Source organism: Anarhichas minor, unplaced genomic scaffold (assembly GCF_050575085.1).
Source record: "Anarhichas minor isolate MPS153535 unplaced genomic scaffold, ASM5057508v1 ptg000058l, whole genome shotgun sequence".
Taxonomy (NCBI): Eukaryota; Metazoa; Chordata; class Actinopteri; order Perciformes; family Anarhichadidae; genus Anarhichas; species Anarhichas minor.
Window position 1 is genome coordinate 11415272 of NW_027466504.1, and position 13421 is coordinate 11428692.

At 39.4% G+C, this 13421-nt stretch overlaps 1 protein-coding gene across 1 annotated transcript in view; it reads left to right on the top strand.

The window, feature by feature from the left end:
- The first annotated feature begins 4033 nt into the window (after window positions 1-4033).
- eys (eyes shut homolog) overlaps window positions 4034-13421 on the top strand; it is a 136655-nt gene continuing 127267 nt past the window's right edge. Inside the window, exons 1-6 of the mRNA XM_076076668.1 lie at window positions 4034-4778; window positions 5185-5301; window positions 9699-9895; window positions 10717-10844; window positions 12251-12365; window positions 12791-12950. Of these exons, the coding sequence (XP_075932783.1) occupies window positions 4034-4778; window positions 5185-5301; window positions 9699-9895; window positions 10717-10844; window positions 12251-12365; window positions 12791-12950 (1462 nt within the window). The remainder of the gene's footprint in view (window positions 4779-5184; window positions 5302-9698; window positions 9896-10716; window positions 10845-12250; window positions 12366-12790; window positions 12951-13421) is intronic.

Sequence of the window (13421 nt, forward strand, 5' to 3'; positions counted from 1 at the left end):
GAGGAATGTATAACAGAAAAACAGCAGCTTTCAACATTGTGGCAGGCTTACAAATTATTTGTATTCAAATTGTATTTGTTTTATTCAACTTTATCTAACGTGCAACACAAATGTAACCTTCCAAGAAGTCGTCTCCTGTCCCTGAGCAGACAAACAAACGTGCACTCACAATGGAGCACAATAGCAAACACGCACAACATTCAGTCGCCGCAGCTGTCGGGGCCTGAGAAGTTCTGAATCAAGGAAATCATGATGAGAAATTACCATACGCAAGAAGGCTTGCACTATTTATCTCAACAATGTTTGCCTCAACTTACACCTGCGCGTCCTCATTCTTGCATAAGTGCCATTATACTGTAACTAGCAGTTGCGCCTCACTCACTAGCCAACATCTTCATCTCCGCCTGTGCATGGCGCCGACGGCTTAATGAGCCAAACTTTGCTACTTGTGTTGAAAAAAAGAAAACGTCATTTTTCTCATTAGATGGCAAGTTCGCAAATGTTTTCAGATGTGGCCTAGTTTATGATCAAACGGTACTCTTGTGAGCTTTGTTACGTAGAATGACCTGTCTAGTGCTTATTTTTAATGGATTGTAGCCTGCACAGCTGCGGCTAATGATTAATGTAACTGATTAATCTGTGGATCTTTTTCATGATTAATTGATGGGTTGTTGAATCACGTATAATGAAAAATAACCATCACAAATTCCCTAAATTGACCTAAATTGACTTATTCCAGTGCCGGTTTTGTCCGAAAAGGAAAGACATTCGGTTTACTGTCAAAAAAGACGAAGAAAAAATAGCAAATATTTATATTTGAGACGCTAAACCACTTTATAAAACTTAAACAATTTGATCTATTATCAAAGGATTACTTTTCTGTCGATCGCCTAATCGTTGAATGCACCGAGCATTTGACCAGATGTAGTCCAGTTAGTCTTATGACAGTGTGACATAGAGGCGTACCAGTTTGATGTGATCATTTGTTGTGTCCTCTCGGCGTCTCTCTCAGTCATCAGTCAAGCGAGGATTTACACCGCTACCTTGATCCATTGCCCTCTGCACACCTGCGTGATTGGCATCCCAAAACGTGGATGGAACTAAGCTATAATGAAAACAGTAGGCTGTGCAAGGCAATTAGTTGCCCCCCCCCCCCCCCCACATGCATGACCTTGCTTCTGACCCCATGGCCCTTATTACTTGAACCTCTCCAGTGTTTGGCCCGCAGTTTAATCCTGACTGATCAATACCTTTAAGGCGTCTTTATATCACAGAAAATCTTTTGGCCTGTTTAAGTGGAGGACAACAGTATAGATTGCTGTAATGGTATGAATTACTATTGATTGTAATTCAGATTAAATTAATTTAAAACCACTGCACAGTTGTGAAGGATGAATGTGCTTAAGGGTCTAAATTGCATTCATCATGCAAACGGTCGAAACCGCCTCTGAGTATCTCACGTTGGATTGTGCGAAACCAAATTGCATTAGAGGTTGTTGTGAAAAATTCTTATTAGGGATCAAATATATTGACCAGAATTTAAATCACTAGGCCATGCATGTGTTTTGCTTCCTGCCGCATATGTTGAAATTGAGGACAAAAGAAAGGGCAGTATTTCCTCCTGATTTCTTTCCCCTTGCTACAGCGCTTCCTCCAGCATCGATCCATTCCTCATGCTGCTCGTGGACGTTGCCAGTTCGATGTCACATGCGCGGTGATATAAGATGCTCTTTTTATCCCAGCTGTCTCTGCGCTCCAACTTTGGATTACAGATCTTGGTGAGACAGACTTGCTGTCGTGTTGACCAAGCTCTTGTTGTGTTTGGTAGATAAAGTGAAAATAAGTGCATTGCTGTATTATATATATATTACTATGCCATGTATTATTGAATTGTGGCAGCTACTATAAAAGTACAATATCCATCTGTGGTAGGCTACCAGTCATGAACTCCTGCCATAATCACATTACTGGTAATAAGCAACTGATCTCAGTCAACACCACTGCTACAACAGTGCTACCCGCAGCTGCAGAAACTCTTCAAGGTGTTATTGTTTGGGGTCATATTAGAATCGGGTGTTTGTCTTATGCAATTCTTTTAAAATAGATTTAATTTTTTTTTTCTAATTGTTTTTATTGATTCAGACTGCGTTTAGGTTGTTTTGAGAGTTGTTATCTGTTGTATTCTTTTTGGTAATTTAATATCTGATGTTATAATCACATTTGTGTCATATAATTCGCCATCCCCCTCTTGGAATACGGCCCCATGTTGTTGTTTTTTGCAACCGATGAATGGAATTTACCATATTTGGAAAGCGGAGGGGTGACGTAGTGATCTGGTAGCTGCAGCGACCTGTCAATCACAGTAAGCCCGCCCTAAAGCATACTCCCCTTTATGGTCTATTTGACTCTAAATGGATCATAATTTACTAAATGAACATCATGCTGTATAGAAAAATACTTCAAACTAGTGTTTGAGTCCACAAACTCATGTTTACAATGTTTACTGAGCTAATAAATCAAGTAAGAAGTAGGGTCATTTTCTCATAGTCTTCTCTACAATCGGACTTCATTTTGCAAACAGAAGAGTCGCCCCCTGCTGGTGAGTAGAGAGAATGCACGTTTTAAGACACTTCCGCATCGGCTTAATTTAGCAGAAACGGAGGTTGTCAGCTAATGTGCTCTTCAAGATTAAAGACAGTTGTGTTGTGTTTTGCTTTGCTAATTAACTTCTAGTACAAGTAAACAAGCCAGCAAGGCTAAAAACCAGCCTACTGATACCTCCAGTGGTCTCTATAGCTCTGTAGACTTGAAGGGATGATTCTCTGTATAGGTTTTTCAATACAAGTGAGTTGTAATATAAAAACATCGATTAGAGCAGCTTTAAATAACAGTTAAACCAAAAATAGATAAACTAATATTATGCTTTTTATTCCTCCATTGCTGGTAATAATGAATACCCTTCAAAAACTACATACATAAACCAGTTACATGTTTTTATCTGAATTTAATTATTTTTTTCTCCAGCTTGCGAGACACACTATTCAACCTCATCTCATGTAAATGAGGTTGAATGGGTGCCCACACAGCCCTCATGACAATACTTGCAATCTCATTCACTGTATCACTCCCCCTTTATTGATATTGTTGTTCCATATTCAACGTTTTATTACTTATCACCATGCAGTTATTCATATCAGCCCTTGTGAGCTGATCAAGGAGCAGAGTTTTTGTCTTGCAGTGAGGCTTCTGTACTTTGTTGTTTTATCTCTTGCGCATGGATGAAAAGGGCCTGAGGGAAAAAGACAATGCTGTCTGCTTTAACTCATCTCACTGCATGACATTGAGGTATCAGGCACCGGCAGGGAAGAGAGAATATTTTATCTGACATTGTCACTCTCTGTAAAAAAAACCTCAGGGAGACCGAGGCTGCTGTGACACACTTGGTGGTCAGCAGCACCGCATGTGATTATGGCGGCTCAGCTAGACTCGCTGAAGTCTATTTGTTACAATGAAGCAAAGTATGCATGATTGAAAGTGCGGTCGTGTTTTTCTGCCTCCGCACCGGCAACAGCCGTGGCCAGAGGCATACTCTTGGTTTGTCTGTCCCATTCTCGTGAACTCGGTATCTCAGGAACGGCAATTTCTACAAATTCAAACATTCACTTGTGCTGATTACAATTTGGTGGTCAGAGGTCCAAGTTCATTAATGGTAGTAAAACATGTAATTTGCATACTTGAGTGGTTGAAGGAGGAATACGACCGCAAGGCGGTAATTCTACTTCATCAAGTTTTGAGCTGTAGAAATAACTTATATCAGACAAACGTGTTTTGTAGAACTAGAATCTACTTCCTTTTGCAAATCATTAATCACAATCTTTGTTTTCCTCAGGTCGTTACTAATCATGTGGACTTCTTGGAGTACGCGGAACAGCATCTCATGAAGTATAATACAACGCATTTGCCTCATTCATTCTCCAGAAGACATATGTTGAGTCCCGGATTGATTTGTATTAAATAGTAAGAGAGGGGCAGCATGGGGGCATCATTGTTTCACATGATTGCTGTCTTTGTGGCTGTCCATCTGATCCACTGCCAAGCAGTTTGCAACAGACAAGCTTCACTTGAATGGCACCCGAAGCAACTCACAATCCAAATGAATTGGACACTCGTAGGAAACATCTGTAGGAGTGTTTCCGAATGTTGGTATTCTCAAGGGGGAGAGGAGTCAACTGGGCCCCCTATCAACTTCCCACAGATATGCCCACTTCAGCTGCAACATGGAGACAAACTGTTGATGTCTGCTGATGAAACACTGAAGTCGTACGGCATCAGACTCCTCAATGTTTCAAAAGACGGCTTTGAGACCTGTTCAACAACTGGACAGATACAAGATCAGTTTCTTTTCCCCCACAATCTAAATGGAAGTGAGCAAGTTGAGGCTAAGTGGCTCGTCCCGGGTCGTCTTTACTTCATCGCTCTGCATGAGGGAGACACGCAGCTGTGCAAGCATGGCTTACGGCTCAATGTGTCTGTTAAAACGCAACTTTGCCAGGGGTCTCCTCTGCTGCGACTTTGTTCGGGGAGCGGTGTTTGTCAAACAGGCCTGTGGGAAGATGCATACCGCTGTCTATGCCACCACCACTACTCCGGGAGGTTTTGTGAAAAGTCTGATGGTTGTTTGGATAACCCTTGTGAAAACAAAGGAGTCTGTTTGAGCAATGGATCCACAGACCCCAACCACAGAACATATAAATGTCTGTGTCCTCCACATTTTACAGGTAAGGACAGTATGGACTGATTGCAATGTTCTTGTCCAATGTTATTTTTTCAATAAAGTCTGACTGTCAGCTGTTCTAAATGTCTTCAAGGTTGTTCATCAAGAGCTTATTTTGGACTTGCAGGTGTTAGAAGTTGCAGCTTTGTCTTATTTACTCACAGAAGAACTTCCATTCTGACGACATGTTGTGTGTGTGTGAGGCCGTGACGTTACTCTCTGTGGCACTGTGTGTGCGGTGTAAAACCATCATGAGGCACAAGTGTATAAATGTTTTTTTTCAATTAGAAATTAAAATAAATAGCATCAGCAGTTGTTTTGTACATGCTCAGAAACTTCATAACCCAGGCATATCTTTTTATCTGTGTATTTCTGTGTTGTATAGACAACTGACTTGCCATTTGTTTTAGGCGTTAACTGCTCTGAAGTCGTTGGAAAAGAAAACTGTGACAGAATTTGTGAAAATGGGACATGCGTTCAAGGGTCGCCTGCCTCCTTCAAATGCATCTGTGACACAGGATTCTCTGGTAAGCAGCTCTTTTTCAGCTTGTTGTTTTTGTAATATAGATGGATCGTCTGCCTTTGACAATAAAAACACAATATTTGAAAGTAATTGTACAGCTTTGATCGCTGCGAGGCGAATCATACACAGACAATCCGTTTTTTCTTCATGCTATTTACAAAAGGCAGCGGGCGAGATTTTGCTGCATCCCAGTTTCATTTGCACAACTGTGTCATTTGCCTCGAAGGGGCAACTATCTGTGGAAAAGGTCAAAGCTGAAAACTGAAAAGTCATATATCTTTTAAAGATCAACATTTCCTCATGGGCTTCAAACCTGATCCTACAATGTCATATTTGTCATCATAATATATGAAGCGGCCACCTTTTAATCAAATACCTCACCTCACGTTACGACGTGGTCGTAACAGCCAGTGCTAAACTGCTGGCTAACTGAGCGTGTTGCAGTTGGTAAAACAAAGGTTTACTGCAATCAATTAAAATGTAATTTATTGTGTAGTGTTTCTGCTAAGCATATTAAATCAGACCTTTTGATATTGGTCGCCGTCTGTGAGCTTAAAAAAAAATGTCTTTCTCATTTCTACTGAATTCTGTATAAATCACTATGTGTCATGCTCACGGTTTTGATGGTCTGATCAGCTTGAGCCAAGTAAAGGCTAAAGTATGCAAATGCATCTTCACCTGAATAAATTCCAAAAGGGTATCAAACACAAATGTAACGTATTTTCCATTAGCAGCCAAATTGCGTTCCTTGCCATGTGAATTAGGCGAGTTACTTAAGGGCTCGTATGCAAGCGTTGGGTGGCAATCGTGATCCGGTGAGCTTGTTTATGAGACATTACCGCTTCAGCCATGATTTAGGTAATGAGCCTCATTTGCTCCAGTAACTTACAGTGAGGTTAAATGGGTATCAAACACAAGTGGGTTACAAGACCTGGATACTCCTTGGGTTGCCCTGGATATCATTGTCTGCTGTAAAACTAGCCTGCATTGAACTTTCTGGAGTAAAAACTCCAGGTGGCTCCTCTCATTGATTCATTGTTTTGTTTGGAGCACAATTTGTCCCGGCAGCTTTCTTGAAGTGTCATAGCTTTGCCTTTTCGAGTCCAGCACCAAGCTTTCAGCTTATTATTTTTCGGAAGAAGTGGTTTCAAGGTTATTGCCAATGCTGGCATCCTTTTTTCAGTCGAATACAGAAGAAGAAGAAAGTACAGGGTGAAGGATAGTATAAGACGCCTCCGAGAGCAACTCTGAATAAAAACGTGAAAGAGAAGATTACAAGAGAATTTTGTGAATCTTTAAAGGGAACAATAACGCTTTGCCCTCGTGCTCTTGTGTGTCAGGAATGCTGGATGTTAAAACTTAGATAAAGGACATGTATATTCCAGAAAGAGTTTATATTGTTTATTATCAAAGAAACATTTAATTATCAGATAGTATGTCAAAATAATCTCATATAAACGTTGAAATTATTTTTCCTTAATTACATCTGATAAAAGTTAATGGCCCATGGCCTTAAAAGGTTTGTAAGTGTCAAAGAATTGTCTCAGCTTCAACACAGGTCTATTGATGAAAACTAATTTAAATATGTTTTCCGACATGATGTACGAGCATATAGCTGAGAAAGAAAAAAAATGCCATCTGCAGTAAATAACTTATATATTGGGACATTTTTCTTCAACCAAACAGGTGGCATTGTAAAGAAATGTGCGCCCTCGTCTGATGTTGAATGGATAATTCATATAATTCACATCAGAAATAAATTGGTTACTCACATGCACCCTCTGCCTTTGCAGCTTTTATCTAATTTGCTTTAATTGCCGCTGCTCTCTCAAGTAAGCCGACTCCACCGGGTGCTTTAGCATAGTCATGGTGTCCTGCTGTCCCATCAGCTTCTTGGGAGTTCTGTGGAGCTTGTGCTTCCTCTACCTCCCTGCTGCAGTTGCCTCATTAATCAACTGGAAGTTAGTGGCTGCTCCAGTGCCGGCTGCCCTCATAGGCCAAAGTCTATGCGCACAGAATAATGAGCCCAACTCATGGGAACTCAAATGAGATTTTCTTTTGATTTGACTCTCCTTTGGACTATCTCCCGGGTATTTGTTGCAAGGTATTACCATCTTTACAGGGCATTTTCCATTTGGTAGAAGGCGTTAATATGATTTTTTTTTAAGGTTTAATTTGGATAATATATGTACTCATTACCCTTGTTAAACAATTTAATTAGAGAGTGACACAATGTTGTTTCTTTATGTATATTAGATTTCTGCCGTTCATAATCACAGCAATAATAAGGGATGATTGTGAGATGAACAGATCGGTGGTAGACATAAATGCCAATACAAATCGTTAAAAAAACAACATATTAGGAGATTCCATCTTGAGTGCTGAGAGTGCTACAACCACTTTATGTCATAAATGTTTGTAACAGATGGGAGTGTTCCTAAACATGTAGTAGTTTGCATTTGGACCGCTCATGAAAACTCAATATCTGGTGGAAAATGAGTTAATAAGGAAGAAGCACGCCCTGGAGTTGTATACAGTAAGATTGATGCCCACAGAGGAGGCTATGAGGAGCCTCTGGGACATGAGCACTCGTATCAGCAGGGGGATTAAAGAAAATATGCAAAGAAAGAGTCACTGGAAAGACAAATGTGTAGGCACCTTGTGAAGAACACAAAAATGAAAACCCTCACCGGGGAATAACATCAACTTTTATTCACCTTGAACCTGCAGGGAATTCAGTCTAATTTTATCCGTTGCATACAATGTCACTCCGGCATTACCCCGACTCTGGTTATGCTCCTGCTGGTGAAAGTGTTGTGGTCCTGCAGTATTTAGAAAACTACTGGCTACAGCTTAGTTCGGAAGTACTTTATCTCAGAAGATGCTTATGAAACGGGCTGCAGCACTAAATACAGTTCAGTGAAAATCCACCATGAAAATCATTCCTACATACTGATGATGACTTTCCTTTTATTACTGTACTTGGCACAGTGGTATCGACTTATTTCTTTTGGATTACATGATGAAAATATTACACCTTCCACGTTGGGAACTCTTGTGTGATCTGTCTGCACAAACTGATTCATTATTTCAGTCCATATTTTAAATCAATGTATACCAAAGTGTTGCATATTACAGTACAGTATGCCACAAGAGTCGTAAAATTGTCAATGATTATCGTAATAATGATAATAATATTGTGAAAAGAAGCAGCAATAATGATGGCTGCATCATTTGTCATGTTTAACTTGTAGTCCTTGCTCATTCAGGCAAGTTTATTAGTGGCATTATTCAAGCACAGAGAAGGTGATGAAATGTATAAGGACAACATACAAACACCATAAAAATGAATCTGTTGAAATGGAATGAGATGAATTAAACAAGAACAAATCAAATATGATGCAATTTGACAAAAACATAACCGTGTATAACAACAAACTGTTGAACCGCATATTACTTTATAATGTTGCTTGTGTTCGCAGTGTTTACAGTACCATCAAGCAACTGCCGTTCCTGATTACCGCCCTGACCCAAATGCTCATTTATATTAATGCTACAGTAGACCTGACTGCACGGGATGGCAGCTGCAGACCGACCGACCCTCCTGTGTTGTTGCACAAGCACAAACTTGAATACACACGCTCACAGCATGAAACGCAACACCATGAGATTGAGACAATTTTGCCTCACAAGCATTAAGCAGGAAAAATACAAGGCACACACTCAACTCCCTGTTTATAGCTTTAAGAGAAAACCGTACATTTGAAGGTGAACCAAACCTAATGATCGATTTTGTTAGCTGGTCGGAATATTTGCTTTAGTCTTAACTACGAGTTTGGTTTCCCTGAAGTGAAGAACTCTGGGGTAACTTTAGTGAGGTTTCTTTGTCTTTTCTATATACATGTGCAGGATAACATCTTGCTGGTTTTGCTTATTTTCCAGTTGGTGTGAATTGTTGGCTTCAGTGGGAAGGTTTCTGAAATGGGCAATTAGGCTCTATAGTATATCATCAATCATAGGCCACCATAGCAGCCTGACAGCAATGATGCTGTTTACAGTTGATCTTGCCTTTTAGTTTAATTGTGCTTGTCACAATTAAATTAGTGGTCCTGCACATGCCTCCATCCTGTGTCATAGTCAGTCACCCCTTCCTCCATGGATTATAGTCATGTCAGTCATGTCTTTTCAGGCATAAACTTGGTCAAACAGCTCTGAAGCGATTTCATACATGTGCCATGTTACTTTCCATGTTCACCGCTTGGGCTTTAATAGTTTTAAGTAGAATGTGTTAATGTCTGCTGTGCAAAGAACACCGGTTGACAGGTTTTTAAACATTATAGTTTCTAGATGTTAATACAATCTGAATAAAAGTGCTGTCATTTTGTGCTGTCTGTTTTCCAGGCCCACCTTGTGAGAAGAGGAAAGCCCCCTGTGATCCAAATCCATGCAGAAATGGTGGCGTATGTGAAGAAAGCCTCAAAGGATTTGTCTGTCGTTGTCCGGAAAGATTTGGGGGCGTCTACTGTGACTCCACAGGTGTCTTCGATTGCGTGTCATACGCATGTCAGGAGGAACGAATTTGCACTGCAAGGGAGCATGTGAGGATTTAATTTCCCTTATTTGTTTTATCTCAGTGGGAGATAAACAAGAAATGGCACATGAAGATTAATATAGAGTTTTGAAACAAGATCAAATGGCTTCATTCTGAAGGCTGCAGCAGCAATTAATATTTCCTGCTGAAGATGAGCCCAGGGTGTTTGCATCCTCTAGTATTTTGATTGAATGGCCTACCACATGTTTAAGTGCCAGTTTGAAATGTCTCTCTTTAAAAGCTTTTTGTAATTAGACGCCTTCTGCAATGTTCGACTTTCACTGGAAATGCCATCGTGGTCTAACATTTTGCTAAGGCAGTAGTGTTTCTAATGTTGTCGAGGATGCACAAGAGAAAATACAATAATAGTCTAATTGTCTTTCCCTGACCTTTGTTTTGTTCATTACAGTTTGCCAAATGCACTGCACATTCACAGCTAACCTAAAGAAACCAGAGTAGAGCAGACTAAAAGGGACATTTATCAAAATAATGCCTGATCTTGCTGCGGCTTGACGTAGATATTTATTTCTAGAAGCTTAATGTGAAACTCAAATCTCATTAACTTTGAATTACATCACCATTAGCATTTATTAGCCTCTTGTGGTTTCTAAAACTCATATTAAAACATATATAAAACACATTATTTACTTGCCTACTTGGATTCGATTAAATATAATTGTAGAGATCAGTAACGAATAATAATGTGAGTCAGTCAAGTCACAATACGCTCATGTTCTTACAGTTAGTGATCTTATGCACCCTTTGTGTAATCTAACCCTGTTTTCCCAAGTTGCCAGGTGACCTGGTTTGTTTTGCCTCTGTATGCAGGCCTCTGAATGTGTCTGTGCAGATGGTACTGTGGTCCCAGCATGCAGGAGGCAGCAGAACCTGTGCAGCCCATCACCATGTCTTCACAATGCCACCTGTGTGTCCAGGGGAAATGATTATATCTGCAGGTAAAACGCATACAGGGATCTAATAGAGGCCACTCTCACTCCTCCTTTCTAGATGACTGGAATGTCATTCAATGTGATTAGGATTTACATTTCACTGACAAGCTCTTGGACGAATACATAGATGTCTGGCAGACCTCAAGCCTCATTGTAGGCTGGTGATTCTATATATCTCATATTCTATATCATCTGGCCAACTAATCCCATGAAAAAGGTCAAAACCAACAATATTTTTTTTTCTGTGTAGCCTAGTGTATTCCTTTGTGCCATAGACCTCCATTATTGACCAAAAACTATAAGAAAATACTATTAAAAGCAACGACTTATCATGGAAACTGTTATTTTAAGTCAATCATACATACAGTCATCAACTCAACTTAACTTTCTTTATATGGCACCGTTCATACAGTCATGCAGCCAGAAGTGCTTCACCGAGGACAGACCAATAGATAAATACATAATAAACAATAAAATAGAGTAAATAGTCCTGCAGCTGTTAATACTGACACGCACACCAAATGTGTATAAATCCACAACTGAAAATAGTCCCCAACAAAAGTGCACTATTTACTCCAATTTAAGTAACATTTGCTTTTTGGAAAATTATGTGATTATGAAATGAAAATATGTACTTTTTTAAAAATAATTATGTCTCGAGTAGGAACTAATGTGTTGCAGGCACGGTTGGGAAGTTCGTCTTGTCTTGCGTTTTTTTTTTAGAAGTGAAAAATAAAATGCCACATCCATCTTTAAATAAAAAATGACACTGGTCAACTTAAGTTAACTGAATTCAAATTGTCTTGACAAGATAGGAAGGTTTTTTGATGGCTCACTATTGGGATTTATATGAAAATGGTTTTAGGTCTACTACATTGATGAGGTACTGCTTTTGAGGTCTCAACTCTACCTCACAGCTGATGTCTTTTAAATCCAGTTATTATACTGTATCAAATCACAAGTCTTAAATACTCAACACATACATAAATCCTGATCTTGGCTCTAAGACTAGATAATTATCAATGTGACAATCTTGTTTTTTCTCATCATCACGGTTCATATACTCATCAAAAGAAGGAAATTTAAATTAAATCAGGTTCGAAACAGAAATACAGTATATAGAAGTTATAATGAGTGAAATAACGAGTTGGATTTTTACGAGTTTAAGAAAGTGTAATCTGTGGTTTATAATGAACCTTAATTAGTTTTGATGTGCTAGCCCCAGCTTTTTGGCGATCAAGATCATAAAAACTTGCAGAAATTATTTCACCCACCTCTGTATCACAAATAATTCCGTAGAAAAACAGATTATGACCCCATGTATGTATCTTGCAAAAGAGAGAAAATATGGCTTCTTAGTGCTTAAGGCTTCGGGTGAATTGATTTTGATGACACTGGCCTCATCTTAACAGATGTCTGCGAGGGTTTTCCGGGAAGAATTGTGAAGAATTAATTGACTACTGCAGGCTGCTCAATATCCACTGCCTGAATGAGGGATTGTGCTTGAGTGGAATTGGCGGATATCAGGTAAGTAATTCAATGTTTCAGTCCTAATGAAATACTCTGAAGCCCACAAAATATGGTTCATGCTGCACTTTAATTACAGTATGAACATTAAGTGAACACATTTATAAGCTGAGATGTGATGCATTGCATACATCTTTACATTTCATTTTGTTAAATTATGATTTATGTGTCTCATATCCGTCCGAAATATGGTCTGAGATACTAATAATAATGCTAATACATTAAATGTCTCTATTTGTGTTCAAAATCCAACATGTTCTCCGTACTTTTTGCTCTAATTGTGTGAAGAGTACAACTACCTTCCAAGCTCGGAGAGCCGCCATCAAAATAAAAGCCTCTTATCTTAAAAGAGGAAACAAGAAAAATGTAGCTGAAGGCAGGCAAAGAACATGCAACAAAGTAAACATGTAACTGTTTTCCTGCAGTGTGTTTGTGCCCCGGGATGGATAGGAGAGTTTTGTCAACACATAGGAAATGCCTGCCTGATAAAGCCAAACAGCTGTTTGAATGGAGCCACATGCATTACAACAAGTCAGCCATCATCATCTCCAGTGTACACCTGTGAGTGCCCCCTCGGCTTCACTGGTGAGATAACTTTGCTTTATTATCTGTTTTTTTGCCCCTTTCCATCTGTCCGTCCGTCTGTCTGTTGACTAGGATTTCTCAAAATATGGATTGAATTGTACAAACCCTAGTGGGAAGGTAAGTCTCGGGGCAAGGCATGACTGATTGACATTTGGAAGAACTGGTATAGCTTGGCAGTAACATGCCGTTGGCAGAGGTTTGTGTTCTGTTCTGTTGCTATATGTAAAAATGTGAGGCACATATGCAACACAGGTGGTAAGCGCAATCATTTTCTGAATATTTGAATTGATTCTGCAGTCTGATGCAAGACATTAACACAGAGAGCTCTTCTGCTGAGAGCGATCCATATATAATAAATGTTTTTATTTTGTTGGTGTTGTAAGGCAGCGTGCATCAAGTCATGTATTCCATCAAAAGTGCGTAATTTCTATCATGCCAAAATGGTTACAGAGAATACTGGCTTCTTATTGT